This window comes from Acomys russatus, chromosome 9 (genome assembly GCF_903995435.1).
Source record: "Acomys russatus chromosome 9, mAcoRus1.1, whole genome shotgun sequence".
Taxonomy (NCBI): Eukaryota; Metazoa; Chordata; class Mammalia; order Rodentia; family Muridae; genus Acomys; species Acomys russatus.
The window spans coordinates 65,874,951-65,894,423 of NC_067145.1; the positions used below are offsets into that span (position 1 = coordinate 65,874,951).

A 19,473-nucleotide genomic window follows, 5' to 3' on the forward strand; every position below is an offset into this window, starting at 1 on the left:
TTGCAAGGCAAACACTTTACCTACTGAGCCGTCTCCCCAGACTGTAAAGTAGAGCTTATTTCACCTGACTTTCTATCACCCTGTGCAAGGAAAGGAGAAAAGGAAGCTAACTCAAGTGCCTAGCCCTTCCCCCAAACCTCTTCACATCTGCTGCTTAACTCCCAGTCATCTCACACAATAAAGGTAAATACAGGTGTCTTTGAAAGCCATACATTCAAAGGGCTGAATTTGAGGCTGCTGACATAATGAGTACTTCACGGGGAGCTAGACATCACTAAAGCCCCATTTCTGTCTGTAGTATGTTCTAAGAAAGAAACTAGGACTCAATTCAGGATCTAGGGAGACGGCTCCTTGAGTGACATGCTTGCTGTGCAAGTGTGAGAACTGAGTTCATATCTGTAAAGATAATGATGAAACTGGACACAGTAGCACCCATATCTGCAACCCTAGCTCTCCTAGGTAAAGTGAGAAGCAACAACAAAAAGAATCTCCAAATGCTCTTGAGCCAGCTAGCCTGGCGCAGACAGTGGTGGATGACAAGAAAGACCTGGTCTCAAACAAGGTGGAAGGTGTGGACCTGCACCCGAGGTCCTGTACTTTGACCTCTACATGCATGCTACAGCACATGCATAGCCACGGTCATATATACGAACACACACAAGAGTCACATCATTAAATAAAAATGGGTATTTTAAAGAAACATATAAATGTAACTTGATTTTTAAAATATTCATTTCCTCATACTAATGCTATTTAATGAGGTACACAGTGGTCAACCAATGGCTTGTTTTTCATCATAAAAAAATAAAAAGCTCAGATTTTTCAATAAATGGAAAAGTGATGGTAATCTTGGAAGCTAAGTAGCCTGAAGTAAAGCTTCAGATTGCTTCCTGAAACTTCAAAAGAAATAAAGGACTAATCCCCATAACAGTTTTTGAAAAGGAAAATCTGGTAGCCTTTCAATAACAGACCCATCTATGTAACACATCCTACCTTCTAGAACATTCTGAAAAAACTCCTAACAGAATCAGCTACAACATTCCATCTTTTCTTTCATATATTTGTTGAACAGTAGCTTTTTGTACACCTACATCAACATGCCTACCCCCAGTATCAATAACTACACAAAATGAGCTCATTTAGTATGGACACATATATGTATTATATAAATAATATGTAATTAAGCATATCTCTAACACCAATACGTTCAGTTGATAAAGAATCAACATTCTCTCGCAATAATTATCTTATAGATTTATTTTGCCATGTTCATAATCTAATAAAATTATTAGATTAAAACTTCCTATTCCATCTGCATCAAATTCCTGAAGATATAAACAACAACAACAAAATTGATGTCACTTGGATGAGCAGATGGGTTTCTGTCGAGTGGCAGACCAGTTTTGTACTCCATTCCCACAGGACCCACAGACTTCCTAAGGGAATATTGTAAACGAGCCTAAAAGAGACCAACGAAACGTGTTGTAGCCAAAGCATGATGGAACACCAACAACACTCAAGGGGCCCCTGTTCTTCCCAGCCACCCCCATCCCGCTTAGTATGAATCAAGTTAAACGAAGCTGGGAAATCACTGCAAAAGACGCATGATAAACATGAGAAGGTGAGGTCGGGATTGCAGGAATGGTAACCCTAAACCTCAGTCCTTCCCCGGCCTTAGAACAGATGCAGACACATCACATGACTGCAGTGGAGATATGAACAGCATGTCTTGCTGGAATCGTATCTAGAACTGAACACTTGGCTGACGTTTTCACGGAAAGGGTATGGAAAATACCTAGGCAACTCTCTCCAGAACACAACTAGGGCAGAACTAATTTGAAACAGAAATTAGAACTGGGAATGTCGAGGCATGTTTCTTCTATTATTTCACTATTTTTTGTTTGTTTTATAATAACTATCTACCATGGTGGGATGCCTCCCACCTCAGTTCCTTTTTACTTGGGGGTTCTCCTTCACTCCTCGGCTGTCTTGAAGCGAGACAAAGGATCGTTCCAAGAGACAAAGGTGGATCACTAAGCAGACTCAGTAGACATCATCTTTTCAACGAGAGGGCAGAGAACACAACCCAGCATATGGAGATGGATTGGGGATAACGTTTTAAGGGAAAACTGAAACAAGAATTCCTAGTAGGCCGTAGTGTGGATATTGATGTCTAGCCACTGTGGATCTATTTTCATGATATACACAGAAAGCAGGAAAATGGTGCCACTTCAAAATACAAACACAGGGGGCTGAGGAAATGGCTCAGTGGGTAGAAGTACTTGTCACGCAAGCTCGATGACCTAAGTTAGGGATCCCCAGAGAACCTGGTGAAATCCAGGCATAGTGGTGCGAACATCTGTAATTACAGTGTTCCCTACTGCAGGATGAGACTGAGAGTCTCCAAGAGCTCATGGTCCATTTGTTTGTACGCATACAGATACCTAAGATTGCTGACCAGCATCCTCCTCCTCCTCCTCTCTTCCACTTTATTGACTAAATGAGGCGGGGTCTCTTAATATAAATAGGAGCTCAGCACCAGCTTGCTCAAAGCATCTTGTCTCCACCTTCTGTGGCTGCAATTACAGGAAGGTCATCAACCCAGTAAGCTACACTCCTGACTCCACGCTTGAAGGCAAGCGCTTGACTACTGAGCCACTTCTTCATTCTATTTCAGTTTTGAAATCTTCATTGTATACCAAAGTGCACAGGACAGGCCTGTCTGTCTCCTCTGAGGTTTATTCCAGCGTGCTGAAGGCATACATCAGTTAGCAGGCCCAGGCAAGTCAATTCAACTTACTTCTTGGGCAGCTTCATTTTCTTCACCTTCTCTTCAGCATGTTCATCTGCTATGCCCACGTGACATCCTAATGCCAGCAACGTCCTGGAAAACAACAACAGAGACCTGAAGAGCCACTTCCCTAGAACCAACAGCATGTAGCACAAGGGCATGTGGGAGTGAGACTTCATTGTCCACCCCTGGAGAAGATCACAGGGCTCTGCAACCAAAGGCAATGGAAACACATATTGACAGCTTATTTGCTTCCAGGTAAGGGCGAGCACAGGCAACATTAAAATGGCACAAACCCTCGGCACTGGAAAATTGAATTCTCCCTCAAGCCTTTTCAACACAGCTGTTTCTTTCTCTAAACACCCAGGACTTCCAGTTCTTTTGTGTTATGCTGGAGTGGCGGTCTCTGCACATGGCAAATCAGACACCTGGGGCCACACAAGTGCTGGCACTATTGCGTTTTACTTTTTATCCCAGTGAGTACATACAGGGGTTATTTCTATGTAACTCGTTATTTTTATATTCATCTACAACCTTCACGGCATTGCTATCCCGTATAAAGTTGATTACTTTAAAATCCCCATAGAGGTGTATTTATTATACATTAAAATTTTCAAACTTATTTTTATGTGTGTAAGTGATTTGTCTACATGTATGCATGTGTGCTGTGTGCATGTCTTGGTGGCTGTGAAGGTCAGAGATGACATCAGAGTCCCTGAAACTGGAGTTACAGATGAATATGAACCATCATGTAGATGCTCAGAGCTGCTGACCCTGCGCCCTCTGCAAGAGCACTTATTATCTCTCCAGACTGATTCATTGGTTTTTAAATAGTTTTATTCAGTTGGTTATGTCTATATTTATTTATTTAGAGGGGCACACATATGAATGGAGATCAGAAAACAACTTGTGGGAGTCCTGGGGATCCCCATTTCCTTTGTCTGGCTCAGTGGCAAGTGCTCTGAACAGCTGAGCCATTTCATCACTGAAGTTGGTTAGTTGTTATTGTCGAAACTATCAAAATGTTTTTAACCCTTTTTCTTTAGTCTTTCAAGGCTATTTTCACTCTTTGACTGCTTTAAACAATAGCACAATGAACAACCGAATCCAGTTAATACATGCTAGAGCCCTAACTGCCTAGGTGCCCATCTGCCTGTCTAGACACCCACATACATGATGTCTGCCCATATATTTTATCTACCCATTTAGATATAATTCCATTGATGGATGGGTGAGTAGAGAAATGTTATGAATAAAATAATAATTTCCTAATTAGAAAAAAAAACTAGCCAGCAACAGAAGAGTGGAGAATTGTGTTATGGAATGAATCCAAGTTGTATTTATCCAATAACAGTGTCCTGGAGAAGAAAGTGTGTTAACTATTATACACTGTTCAATCTTCCATTCATAGTATTCGTTAAATGTTTAAGTGACACAGTCCTGTGCAACAGATAGTAGAAACTTCTGATCCAGGTCTTGGGATCAGTGAAGCATGCAGAGGGCTGTGAAACTATCAACTGGGGATGCCAAAGCCGGCTCTGGAGTGATTAAAGTATGACAATAATGTCTGAATTTATTTTAAATTTAGGAAATAAGCCTGTGAGTACATGCCCACCAACAAATCAGATTATACCATAATTCCTAAGTGTGTGTGTGTGTGTGTGTGTGTGTGTGTGTGTGTGTGTGTACACTATATGAATTTTAATAGCTCTTATGCTCCTGTTAAGGAAAACTAGTACCTCATCATTTTCTTGGCAAATGTAGGGACTGTGAGTCTATGCTGACAAAGTCCTGTGAATGGTGTTAACAAAGGTAAGCCTAAGTTATATGTCACGTTCGTATAGTTTTTACAGTTTTATTTTGTTTTAACTATGTGTGTATGTGTGAGTTTTCTAAGTGCGTGCAGAGCCTAGAACTTACAGGAGGTTGTAGATCTTCTGCAGGACAAGTATGTACTCTTTTAATCACTGTGCCTTCCTGCTAGCCCTGTCCTATGGGCTCTGGAGAGAGCCAGAGGCTTCTACACACTGTAGTGTGACCTCCTCAGCCCAGATTCGTGCAGCCTTTTAATCCTCTTCCCAGCAAACACTTCCTAGGAAAAAGTGTGGCTTTGTCTCACACAGAGAGTGATCATTACAGGCTGGGCCTGAACAAAGACTCAGGGCAGTGGAGATCCGCTGGGTTACCGAGGTGGAGGAGGCACACTGCCAGGTACAGAACTCCTGCAGCGATCAGAGTATGAGAGAGAGAGAGAGAGGAGTACTCACAAGTAACTTCAGTAAAACCAAATACAGTCCAAACTTTGGCAACATACATTTTTATAAATAGTTTTGAGATCTATCCTAAGAAGAATAACTAATATATCAAAAGCAAGGCTCCATTGGCATAGTTAGGTAAGGAGAAGACATAGGGGTCTACAGGAGCCATGCAAACAACACGGGTGTCTATAGGGATAACTGTGGTGGGAGAGCAGAGCTGACTGGACAAGAGGCACATTTGTAGGTTACAGGTAAAAATAAACCTTGGGATGAGCTTGGCAGGTACCCTAAGCTCAGCAAATGTCTCTTATTTATTGTAGTTTGTTAGTTGTTAGTTTTATGTGTTAACTCCAGTGAGTCACATTATGCAGATATTTGATTAAACATTATTCTAAATCATTCCATGAGGGTGGTTTTCTTTGTTTTGTTTTTGTTCTATTTGTTTGTTTGTTTTATTGAGAGTAACATCTAAATAGACTGATTTTGGGCCAAATGAAAGTCCAAGAGAAAAGACTGACCTCCCTCAAGCTGTGTTTCAGGAAGATTCCACTCTGAGAACTGGTGATTGATTCTGTGGGCTAGCCCAAGACAACTACATGCATGACCCAACTCAGTGTGTGTCTCTCTGTCCGTATTTCTTTCTCTCTGTCTCTGTTTATGAATATGTCTGTGACTCGCTGTGTTTACCTCTGTGTGTTTATGTATGTGCGTGCATGTGTAAGTGCCTCTGTGTGTATGCTTAAGTGTGTCTGTATTGCTCCCTTCTCACTCTGTGTGTGTGTGTGTGTGTGTGTGTGTGTGTGTGTGTGTGTATGTGTGTGATGTCAGAGGTGGGGTGTTTGTCTGGTCTGTCTCTCTCTCTTTTGCATATGCATGTCCATCTTTTTCTGCCTGCCTGCCCCACTTCCCCATTCCATCATGATATATATGGTATGTATGTATGTATGTATAAAATGTCTCTGTCTTGAACCAGCTTCTCTGCATGCCAACCTCGAGAGTGTGTGTGTGTGTGTGTGTGTGTGCGCGCGCATGTGTGTCTGTGCTTGCACACACACATGTATTCCAAGAACCTGGTATGCCTGACAGTGTATCGGTGTGTAGGAGCAGCAAGCTTTTTCCCATCTAATTTGACTTTTAAAGAAGCAGGTAAAAGCAGTGAACCCTAAAATGATACACATGCACACTAGTTAGCCATGAGGAGCAAGAAGGAAATGTTCAGAATAAACTCGTGAGCAGAATCATTAGCATTCTCTTCATGGAGAAAACACTGCACACAGGCATCTACTGATTCATCAAACCAGCCACCAAGAGCTGTTAGAAGGGAGATTAGATTATACACAGCAGCCAAAGGTTTAGCATACTCCATGCAAATTTGGACATTTCTACACTCTGCTGGCCTAGCTGTCAATTGTTAAAGTGACAAGGAATGCACGGCAAATTTAACCAAATTATTATATAAAATATGGGAAAATAACAAGCCACCATGAATTATGGAACAAATGTGTGAATGTTATGCCATGACTACAAAGGAAGGCCGAAGATGCAGAGTGCCAGAGCTGGTCATGATGACAAAAAAGACATTCCTTAGCCCAGCTGGCCTGGTGACTGGCTGCCTTCAGTAGGGCCTTCCCTGAGCTGTCGTGCACACACCTCTTCTAGGAAGTGACCAGCAGGGCCTAACTCTCTCCTAATGTGTTTATTTCCATAACATTAAGCTGCATCTTCTTCGATATGCTGCATGCCCCAAACCCTAGTCTAGCACTGGAAATGTCATTTGGGTTTTATACTCCGAGTCTGTGGTAAAGTAGCTTCAGTGTGAACTACGTCTTGTTCTCAACAACCAAAAAAAAACAAAGAAAAGGGACAAATGCAGAAGCACATTAGGATAAAGGACTAATTCGATCTTTGATTGAAACCATTCTATAAAATACGAAGATGGATACAGTGGTGAGAAGGCATTGCAGAGGCTGGAGACATGGCTCAGCAGTTACAACACTGCCTGTTCTTCTACAGGACCCAGATTCAGTTCCCAAGACCCATGCCAGGCATCTTACTACTACCTGTAACTCCAGCTCCACGGGATCTGAAACTGCTTATACCCTCTATGGGTACACGCACATGCATGCACGCATACAGACACACACACACACACACACATACACACACACACACCCAAAAATAATAAAAGGTATAGGATTTTCAAATTTTTAACATTTTAAAAAAAAATCTGAAAACATATTCCTTTATTTACTCTGCCCAACCACACTATTTATTCACAGGAAGAGGGCATATCCCAAATCTCCACTGGACAAGTGAACAAAAACTAAAGATACTATGGAGGTTTGGAGATGGTTGAGTCAAGTGTTTGCTCTGCAAGCATGATGACTTCAACTGGATACTCAGAGCCCACATTTTAAAAGGCCCATGTGGCAGTGCATGTCTGTAACCCTAACACTAAGAGACAGAGAGAGAGAGAGCATTTGAGCACACACATTCAGATGTACACACATACTGTACCGCCCCTTTCATGTTATGGCATAAATTAGCTGATAATAGTTATTCTCAAACTGTACTCCACAGGTAAAATATCTCCCAGATTCTCCCCAAAAGAGAGTGCTGTTGTTTAAAAAGTTTAGGAAACAATGGAGATTTATACAGAGCCCATCATCAAAAATGAAAATCTAGTTAACTCTTATGAGTCACTCTTCCAAGTATCTTAAATCAGTGCCTTCAAGAGCTCTGTGGTGAAGGGCCAACTTTCTCCTCACTTCTATTTTATCAGTCAAATGATCTGATAAATAAATATGATAAAACAGTTATGTAAAATTAAAACATTTAAATAATATATATGTACCTATATTTTTAAGTTATTACATTTACGAAAATTTCTCCTTTAAATTGGCACAAATATTTCTAAGCACTTAATTTTCATGTCTAGAATCAGCCCAGACCAGTAAAAGTTTGTGACCTGCCCAGTCCCTGAGTCACACTCCAAATAGTACTGTTAGACTCTAGAATTTGTGTATTCCTTAATTCCCGTGAGCAGCCATGGGCTTCCTGTTGGGAGATTCTGATGCACAGCAAGAATGCATAGAACAAGAGGGACAATCACCTTCACTGAGGCATCAGTAGAAGCTGTAGAGGCAACGTGGGACAAGATCTGACTGAGCTCAAGACCATGGCCTGTGTGGGCTCCACAGATCCTAACTGCCAGGCTATGGACCAACGGAAGGATGCCAAGCGGGTCAGACCTCCAGCTCATTTTGCAGACCCAGGCAGGATGCCAGAGCTGACCAGCACAGTACCTGACCCTCTGAGAAAGTTAGGATGGCGCTTCCGGCTGTACATATCCACCCACTAGAGGAAGAGAATAATGCCCCTACCCTACTAAGGAACACTGTAAATACCCCACTGATAGAAGAAATTTGAATATGAAAATAGATGATGATGAAGATAGATTGATGACAGATAAAATAAATAAGAAAATAAGAACGATTTGACCATCAAACAAGTACCAGCAAAACAAACAAAACCAATTGAAAGTTAAATTTCCAGCAAATATTGCTCCAACCCACCTACACTTCATGGAACTTTCTAACAGTAGAAATAGCTTCCAGCAGAGGTGACATGAATAGTGTCAATGCCTGGGAACCTGGACTTTATGCAACATGAAGGCACTTACTTGAGAGTTTCAAGTGACATCTGCAAATTGTAGTTGCGTTCCTGTTCCGGCAGCTTGCAGAACTCCACCAGACATGGGTGCTGCCTCTTGTTGTCATCTCTGACCTGAAACAGGATGGGAAATTAGCATGCAGGAGCCTCCACTGTGGAACACAGCTGTGTGAGGACAAATGGGGAAGTGGAACTCCTTAACAGCTGGCCCCAGGAAGCTTTGGGAATCTTCAAATGTCTATCTGCAAAGCCTGGCGTTGCCTGCACTTCATACTCTCTTCTTGTTGCCTTAGCTTAGTTCTCAGCTCCCACACCCTTCTGCCATGCTGATTCCTGAGGCCCATGAAGATGCTCACTGAGTTTCTTCCAGAATCTGATCAAATCATCTTTAGTTCATAAGGGTTATCCTAGCTGCTTCTTAATGTAGTAGTCTGCCCACTGGCCCTACCGTCTATTTATTTTAATTGTTCATGATACAACTGAAAGTATTATATAATAATACAAAATAGTATTATTTAGTAATAGCCTAGATCATTTGGGATGGAGGGGTTTACTTAGTAGCCCAGACCAGCCTCAAACTCAGGATCCTCCTGCCGTAGGCTCCTTCTTGCTGGGAGGCCTGCAACACGGTGCCCAGAAGACTAGATCTTTACTTGATTTTTTTGTCCATCCGCTTTCACTAAAAGAACAATGAAGCAGGCCATCATAGCCCTTGGATAACGTCCAGGCCCCCAACACATGGCAATAACACAGAAACGAACTCTGAGAAGATACGGCAATGACTTTAGCTTTACTTAGTGCTTTTCCACCTAAAATTAATCTGCTCAGAGACATGACTATGCAACATGACTGACACACATAAACTCTGAGGCAGTTTGGTTGCACATCCCAGCCTTCATAATCCCCTTCTGAGACCACAAATGAACCCCTGACTTTTACAGATAAAGAACACAATAAAGGCTTCCCTCACAGTGCCTTTTGCCAGCGCTCCTTGGTGTCCACTGGGGTCTGGGTGCAGGGTTTTTATCAATCTTGCTATAACTCAGATCTAAAATAACCCACATGTGCTCAAGTCTCTTCTCTGAGACAGCAAGCAGAATCCACAGACTGCTTCCCGTCCCCATGCATGTTTTAAGTCACTTCTAAATGACTTCCAACGTCCAAAGAACTAAAAGGGTTGTGCCAACAGTTGTCATACATTCTTGCTTAGGAGTAATGACAAGAAAAAGGAGCCTGTCCATGTCCAGCTCCTATGAAAATTGTTCTCTTGAGTCTTTGTTTTCTAACCTACATATGATTGAATCTGTGAATGTAAAGGCCCAACAGTAAGAGCCAAGAGCCAAGTGCATTCGTAGTTACGCTACTGTTAAGACTACGGGGAAGGAATTAATGATGATGTTCTCTGTTCTTGGCTTAGTAATTAAAATTTGGTAATCTTTATAAAGACCTAAATTACAAACACGTCCCTGCCCCGGTGGCACCTTGGTGACAGCCATAAGCTGTGAGGTAACAAATTACTTCATGGGAATAATTACCATGCTCTATGTATGCCACTGAAAAAGTGTGCAAACACATGCATTCTCTTTCTGTAGAGCCAAATTAGAAACCATGGTTTTATTCCTTTTTTTCTTGGGATCATAAAAAATGAGTGGGAATTACAAATGAAGCAGAGTTACAAAATTGAATTGATACCTAAATTTTAAACATGAAAGTAAAGATAAGTAAGCCTGGCCTTAACATGCCCCGCCCCATTTGTGTAACATCCACCTACTTCTCCACCCTATGCCAGGGAAGAGCCAGCTCCACCTGCTTTCAGGGTAAACAGAATGAGCCAGAACCCTGCCTTATCTCTTCCCTCTCTTACCATACCCTATTCTTGAGTTTGAAAACACAGTGTCTCGCCACCGCTACTTCTAGGCACCAGGATATCAGAAACCCATCTCTCCTCCAATACGTGTTTTACTCTCTCTGCCTCTGTCACATTACTTCCATGCCTTTCATACTATCAAAGTTCTCTGGGCCCCAGTGCAGGGACAAAAGTTGTCACCTCTCAGTACTTTAGTTCCCTATGAAATAAATTCACACTGCGACAAAAGTTCTTTGTCATATACCTTCTGTTCTCATAGTGAGACTTACCTTTGTACCATGGTCCCTTGGGCCTCTAGCCTATGACTACACTATCCCACTGACAAGCCACTGGAAATGTCCCACTTCTTCTTCTCCCTCCTTTGACATATGACAAGTCTCTGTCTAGAACACACTCCTGATCTCTGCTTGCTAAATTATGTTTTATACCTCTAATATTTGTGTTCACCTGGAAGCTTTCTTTGATTTCTTTTTTAAAAACTGCATATTTCTTTTTCATTCTGAAGTTCTTTAAATGGATATCACTCAACTAAACACAAAGTCCCTAGCAGCCAAACAGAATAAGACCTAGTGGTTTAGGTCTGTCATCTCAGCTACTTAAGGGACAAGTTCAAGGTCAGTCTGGGCTACAGAGTGAATTCAAGGTCAGGTTAGTCAACTTAGTGAGACCCAGAAAATGAAAAGAGGACTGAGGGTTGTATCATAGTGGAAGAACACACTGTTTCCTTCACTACCTGGAAACTCCAGGGCTTTGTGTGTAGCAGGAAGAGCCTGTGTGATATTAAATGAAACTAGATTTAACAAAAGTGTAATGAGAATTATTTCATTCTGCCCTTAAACAAACAAACAAACAAAAAAAAACACATAACTAAGATTTGCTGGAAAATATATGTCTGAGGTCATCTTATGACCTTGTAACAAACCATCTTATCTGAGCACAGGACCAGAAAATGGCTGCTACTATCTGGGAATTTGTTTTGTCTTTTGCACAACTCTTTTTTTAATCTTCTGAGATTATAACCATCCTTGTCTCACACTGAAACTTTTGGTGAATTTTGTCCACAATTCCTCTGGCAGCTGACACATTGATAATCTCTCTCCCTAGTGATTTTAGCAAGTGGTTCAATCTTATTTTTAGCACATATCTACTTCCTTGGTTTTTAAGTGTCAATGAAGCCAAGTAAGCTGGGTGACTCACATCCATAAGCTCAGAAAATAGGAGATTGAGGAAGGAAGATGGCCATGGGGTTCAATGCCAGCTCAGGCCACACACTGAATTCCTATCATCTCATAAAAATTAAAAATATGCAAAGAACAAAAACAAACAAACACCAAAGAATGACACCCAAAGGGAGGTATCCAGCCTTTACTGGTTAACAGTGTCTGAACATTATTTAGTAGAGAAGGGAATCTTTGAGACTGAGCTCCAGAAGTTATACAGTGAAAAAAAAATCTGAGTATCCCATACTCTACCAACCAAGCAAGCAAACCTAGAATGTTGCAGGGCTTTCCAAGCAAGACTCTTTCCAAACACCCTATTGCTGTTGTCCTTGGTTGACCTTGGAGATAGAAAGTAAGTCTATTGCTGAAGATACCACACTCTTCAGAACCAAGGCCCAGATACTCCTGAGCAAACTTACCCAAATGCCTCTATTCAAGGAATAGCTTTCATGGTAGCAGAAGGCACCATGCAAGCTTCCAACGTAGGGAGGCAACCAACAATCCTACTCATCCATGACACCTATGAACCAAATCAACAAGGCATGATAATCCTAAGGGTACAGTAGTAGCACAAATATACTGGTAGTAGCAACAGCTCTCTGTATTAGATTTAAGACCTGTCCGATGAGAACAAAACCATGCCCAGTACTCAAAACCTAGCTAACTACGCAGTGCTAGTAAAGTCATGGGTATTGAAGAGTAATCTACAACCACTACTTTACTAAACCAGGACAATCCCTAACAGCAATATAAGGATTTGTCCTTATACCTACAGATAAGTATAGTCTCCACCCTTCATCAAGGATACCTTTCTTTGCCACAGATAAAGACCACTACAGAAAGTCACAACCACAAAAATGCAGAGTTGTAGAGCCCAGTACCAATTGATAGACCTAAAAAATACACTTGCATCTAAAGCTCAGGTAACATTGCAGAGTAAGAAGCAGAAAGCTTGAAGAGCTAGAAGATCAGAGAGTTTGGTCTGAGTTTGTATCTCCTAGTACTGTTAGAAGCTACCCCCATAAAGTCTACCATCATGACTGTCCAAACATGAGTTGAACAAAGCAAACACCAACAGACATGCCAAAGTGGATAGGAAAAAGCCTGTGAGGACTCAACACTACACAGATAACTATAGGCAAGTAGGGAATGCTGAGGTCAGGAAAAACTCTTACTCAATATCAAATGGTCAGGCTTGACAACAAATGCTCGAGTAACATTATACAGACTGCACAGGTTGTACTTAGGAACACACACACATATACACACATATCCATAGATAGATAGATAGATAGATAGATAGATAGATAGATAGATAGATAGATAGATAGATATAGATATAGATATAGATAGATAGACACACATATATGTATATATATAACAACAATTCATGGGAAAAGGGCCACAAATTTGAAATAGCTCAAGAAGGGGTATAAGAGAGTGTTTAGAGGGAAGAAAGGGAATGGGGAAATTATCTAATTATATTGTTATAATTTCAAAAGTAAAAGTTTTTTAAAAAAGAAATAGAACAACTATCTAAAGTAGAAGGCAGAAAAATGTTAATGAGCTTTTCCTTATAATCATGCAACTTCTGTCAAGACAGCTCTATAAAATTTTTCCTCAGGGTTCCCTTCAGGGAAATTAAAATAATGACCAGAATCCAGTCCTCTGCAACAACAGTCCAAGCTGAGAGTCCATGCCACACATGAGCAGTTAGCATGACTGCCAACGCTGATCATGTGCTACATCCAGAGCTTAGTGTGATGCACTGATATGCCATGTGTGAACTGTTCTTAATTTCCACACTGAGCCAACCATGAAAAGTATATCCTAAAAGCACAGCACAGCCGGATCCTGTTAAAATGGCATGTCAGAGAGAGGTACACATTTAGTTCAAACAGAGTTTACTGATGAATTATAAAGTAAAACCCCAGTTAATAAGTATTTGAAAACATATACAACTACTATTGGCCATACTATCCTCAAATCATGGAGCCAACTGTGAACATCTACCCACAGGTCTCTGCTGCTACACGTTCAGGAATAGGAAGAGAATACAAAAAGCAAAACAAAGTCACTTAAAAATTTATTTTGATTCTAATTTTGACTTTTCCTCTTGCTGTTTTCTAGCTGGGAAATAAAGGCTCATGATATTCAGCTTTGTTTCTGAAGTGAAAGGTCCAGTCCACACACTAGTAACTCTTGAGTCAGGGGGTCTGCCACTGCTGCCATTCCCTCTGGCTTTTAAAGTGATAAGCAGAACTAAGAAGCCTCCAAAAAAATCAATTCTATTGATTCACATCACACCACAGCAGGCTGAAGGAGAAAATGTTATCTTTCCAAGTGATTTATGAACAGAATCTGAGAATAAATTTCAAAATCATGTACCGGGCCATACTGCCAGCCAAGCTCAATTTTATTCATCACCCAGAGCTCGTGGATGTTCTCTGCCAGCCTTTCTCTTATCCTTTCCAGGTGAGGAGGCAACACAATCTGCAAAGGAGGAGGAAAAAGTGCTCATCAGAAACAGATGCTGAAAGGTACCATGTCAACTAACCTTGCTGGGAGCCCAAAGCAATGCCTCATAGACCATTAAGATACAGCAAAATAAATCAGTTCCAAACCAGCTATTTCATAGTATTTGCTAGAAGAATGTTGAAGTATGTGTGTGGTGTGTGTGTGTGTGTGTGGTGTGTGGTGTGTGTGTGTGTGTGTGGTGTGTGTGTTGTATGGTGTGGTATGTGTGTGTATGCACGTGTGCGTGTGTGTGTGCACGTGTGTGTGTGTGTGTATGTGTGTAGTATGTGTGTGGTATGTGTGGTGTGTGTGTGTGTGTGTGTGTGCGTTCATGTGTGTGTGTGCATTTAGGATCGCAATAAGTGAATGGACAAAGAGAACAGAGTAAAGTACAATAAGGTAGTCATTGGATACTGACATATTGATTTATTTAGTGATTTGCCCGAAGCACTGCCAGTGTTGCCTATTGGCCAAGCATGACTTCATTTGCTACCTGGAACAGAATGACCTGGAGAAATAGCTGAAACAATGGGTCATTGCCATTAACAACCTGCTGACTGCCACACAGGCTCCTGTACAGTCCTGTACCTTGCGATTTTAAGAATATAAAATGAAAGCACAAGCTAGATGCAGCCTTGAAGCATTTCAGGAGCTGTCCTGGCTTTGGTCCACTCCTTTGGACATACTTTTGGTGTCAGGGAGCTTATTCCACAAGGATTCCCAAGAGCACTGGTGGAGACAACCGAGAGGCGCTGAGTGGAGATGGACCAATAGCAAAGTACACATCAGTCAGGGAGAGAAATCACCCAGCACTCTTAAGGCAACCCAGCCAGTGTCCACAGGCCCAAGAGCAGGGCTAGGCAGGAGGCTGCAGATAAGTCACTGGCTCCATGACCCTGGGCATTTGACAGTAGTGACTGGTTTACCCTGAACTCTGCTATGCCTCCTTCAGTGTTTATCCAACACACGCTCAAGGAGCTGGGCAGGCCATGCTGTACACTTTCCCATGAGAAGGAGAGAGTGTTCAGGGGTCTCTCACTAAAGACCAAGGTAGTTGACCAAATGAGGAGCTGATGACTAAATGACCAATAAAAACTAGAGTTTCTGAGACCCAGTATAAAGTCAACCTTAAAATTTAGAAATGTCTTCCTTGTTCCAAACTAATAAGCAAACTGATTGAATGAAGGCCCCAGCCCTTAGTTGCCTACTTGGGATGTAATGGGTAACACTTTAGTTCAAATGTTCCATGCATTCCAACTGGTAAGGTGGCTCTTGTCCTCGAAGTAAGGTTTGCTCCCAGGCATTTTCACCCTGGTGCCATGACCTCAATCTCAACCGAAATAAGAGCCAGTTAAACATCTTCCACAGCATAACTGTACCTATGTGGAAGAAGACTGAAAACTTCGCACCGGCATTGAGAAAACAAACATGTCTGCTCCAGAATATAAATCCTTTTTAATTTCTTGCTTTTATCCCTCTCTCTCTCGTGTGTGTGTGTGTGTGTGTGTGTGAGTGTGAGTGTGTGTGTGCGCGCGCGCGGGCACGCATACAAGCATGCATGTGGAAAGCAGAAAGCAATTTGAAGGAATCGGTTCTCCAATATGTGCACGGTAGGGATTGAAATCAGGTCGTCCTTGGTGGCAAGTGCCTTTACCTGCTGAGCTACCTCTCCAGGCCCCAACTTCAACTTTCAAGACAACTCAGAACATACACTTAAAAAAAAGAAAGAAAAATCAACCTTCACATTGTGACATATTAGAGGGTTATGCAAGCAGTATAGTAGGTGGAGACACCGAATAGAAAACAGATGAATGGAGAGCAAAAAGGGGAGTGTTGGCTTATGAGTTTATTTTCTTAGTTGGATGGCTGAAAAGTTCACTGTTGTGGGCTGCAATTCAAGCATGAGAGCCGCTGTATATCAACAGCTATCAGTGCCCTTTCTGTACCTGAGTGGTATCCACAGGAACGGGCGTGAAGGCAGCTTGGGTCAGGGACACCGTGGGCCCGAGCAGGTCTCTTGTATATGTCCGCTCTTGCTTATATTCCCGGCTGTGTTCCACTTTCAATTTCTCTTTGGGAAGAACAGCTTCATAGCAAGCTGCATAGCCAGGAGGAGGGAGGAACTTGAATTCTCCGTGTCTTCCCCCGAGCAAAAAGCGAACCCTACAAAGGAAGCAAGTTTGAGTCAATCATATCTTTGATATACATGGAAGTTTTTAAAATTGAAACATTAGGGAAATTTATTAATACAAAACTTTGTCATGAGCCACACACTCCCTAAGAATGACTTAAATGAAAAATGTCCCTCTAGCCTCTTGCAGCTGAGCACATGGTGCCCAGGAGGTGGTGCTGCCTATGGGAGGTTTTGGAATCCTTGGGAGGTGCAGTCTTGGTGGAAGAAATGCATTAATGGAGGTGGGCTATCAGGGTGAACAGTCTCTCCCCACTTCCTACTCTGGCTCTGCTTCCTGTATAGGATGGAAATGTGACTGTCCAGCTTTCTACTCCAGCTGCCACACCATATTTTCCCTGCCATTTTGAACTCTAACTCTTTGGAACTAGAAGCCAAAATAAGGACATCATTTGCTTTTGGTCATGATATTTTTATCACAGGAAGAGGAAAATAACTAATATAATACCATAACAGTCTTATCACCTAGGAATCTAAGAGCTTCTCCCCCTAAGAGGCTAAACACAATATCATCATGATGGCCAAAGAAGGAAACTCAGCTCAAGCATATTCACAGGTCAGTGATGACCAGCACTTGATGAACTAGAAGGAACAGTTTCATGGTGGAAGGTGCATTATCATATTTCCACGAATGAAGAACACATTTTCAGCAACTCGATGTCCCAAGGCACCCAAGGACTAATCAGACACAGTGAGCATGGGACCTAATGATCTGTGTGCTTAAAATGACAGGATCTGGATGAGTTAACTAGGAAAAAAAATCCAGCCACTGACCTGAATCTAATTCCCTAGAGAAATCCCTTAAAGAAATCCTAGGTGCCACCTTTCCTTGCTGAAGAAAGCAGGTGACTGTGGTTCCAAACCTTTGTCAATTTCAACAACGACAAAGTACTCAGTAAGATTTTGTACACATTACATTCAACTAAATAAAATGTGAGTTTTATTGAAGGAGTTTGAAATAGTTTCATAGCAGTACTGGTATATGTGTTCAGCTTACAAAAATCAATTAACATTTTTAACTCCTTACAATTAATTTTCTGATGTTTCATTTCCATGCCTCCAAAAGAAAGTAGGATAAAATAATGCAAAACTTTTAAGTAACTCACAAACTTAGAGAAATAAGCATAATTTGTATAAATAAACCAAAAATGTCCATATCTGCATGGATAGCTAATGTCTCTGGATTAATCTTCTTCAGTATGGTGCTTTGTAATAGAAATATTCCCAAGAAATCATTGTAACTAAAAGAACAACAGAAGCAAAAAGACAGTTGGTAGGAGTAAGAGAGATTCTCCCACTATGGAGACACATAAATATACTAACATGGACAGTTACAATGACAGGCCATCGTGGATTAAAATATTCCTTGCAGAATTTCAACCATCCCCCTTTATAAAACAATGTGGTGAAGTCAAGAAATGGGTATAAAGTTTCAGGGCACAGGAAGCAGGAGAGCCAAAGTGCTCCACTGGGCAACGGACAGGGTGGCAAAACATGAGGCTCTGGGTGGATGTCGCCTCTTCCTTTAAGGAACAGGCAATACACATTGAGAAGCAGACAACTCAGGGGAAGTGCCTAGGTCAGTGAAGCAGGACAGAGTCCTCTGTGGAAAGTAGGAGAAATGAGACTGGAAACAAACCAAGTAGCAGAGACGGATACTAACTTTATTCCTGCAGAGAAACTAACAACCGGAAAGAACAGGCCATCGGTATTGAAGTTCTCAAACATTCCTTGCACGGGTTGCCCGTTTATGCGGAACGAAATGCTTGGGGCACTTAGGTCTAAACAGCAACTGATGACATCGTCAGTTCTCAGCAGGTGCTGGTTGGGTGAGCTCACAGTTCGGGCTATACAACCTGTTGGGGGAAGCAGTAGGTAAGAGGAGGTTTAACAGAGAGAATCATCATCCTCTGAGCCAGAGTAACAGTGGTGGACCAGAGCACAGGGGAAGAATGCAGCACTGAGGTTAACATCCATCGTCAACTGGGCAGGACTCAGAACCACCAAAGTGACCAGCCTCTGGGGCTATCTAGACCTTAAAGGTGGGCAGCGTCATCCCATGGGCTGCAATCTCAAACTACATAAAAAAAAAAAAAAAAAAAAAAAAACCTACATAGAGAGAGAGAGAGCTGACATTACAACTCTACTCATTGCTTCCTGGCTATGCACACAGCTGCGTCCCACTCCTGCCATGCTTTTTGTATCATGCTGGACTCTATCGCCTGGAACTGTAAGCCAAACAAATGCTTCCTCATTGAAATTGCTCTTGACAAGTATTTTCATAACTAATATATGGACTATGAGTCTCCAAAACAAGTATGTACTAAACACTTGGTCAAAAAGAAAGCAAACATCTGTTTTCCCCAGGAGCTAGAGAACTTGGCTGGAAAATGGGCCTTGTCATGTCTAGAAATTTCTACTTGTATATGGATGCTATTTGATACAGAAATTATCTCAGAGAAAATATAATGACGTTAGAGGATTTTTAGGAAAGGATATAACTTCCAAAAGACCCCTGCCACCTACCACCTGGCTTGTACAGCCCTTGGGAAATGACCTACCCTCTGAAACTTGCTTTCTTTTCTTTCTTTCTTTCTTTCTTTCTTTCTTTCTTTCTTTCTTCCTTTCTTTCTTTCTTTCTTTCTTTCTTTCTTCCTTTTTCCTTCCTTCCTTTCTTCTTTCTGTTGTGTTTTTGTTCATGGTGGTTTTTTGGAATATGGTTTCTCTATGTAGCCCTGACTGTCCTGGAACTCCCTCTGTAGACCAGATTGGCCTCAAACTCAGAGATCCACCTGCCTCTGCCTCCTGAGTGCTAGGAATAAAGACATGTGCCACCATGCCTGCCATTGATTTCTTATAAACATAACACCATATACTACCACCTTCTAGGATTACTATGTTGACAAAAACAAGTAATGCTTTAAAGGAAGCAGTCTCAGGCACGGCAGATGGTCAAT

At 41.7% G+C, this 19,473-nt stretch overlaps 1 protein-coding gene across 1 annotated transcript in view; it reads right to left on the reverse strand.

Moving 5' to 3' along the window:
• Positions 1 to 19,473, reverse strand: part of Ryr2 (ryanodine receptor 2) — a 561,576-nt gene that overhangs the window by 219,946 nt on the left and 322,157 nt on the right. The window contains 5 exon segments of the mRNA XM_051151477.1: positions 2,801 to 2,884; positions 8,732 to 8,835; positions 14,197 to 14,301; positions 16,272 to 16,488; positions 18,180 to 18,372. Of these exon segments, the coding sequence (XP_051007434.1) occupies positions 2,801 to 2,884; positions 8,732 to 8,835; positions 14,197 to 14,301; positions 16,272 to 16,488; positions 18,180 to 18,372 (703 nt within the window).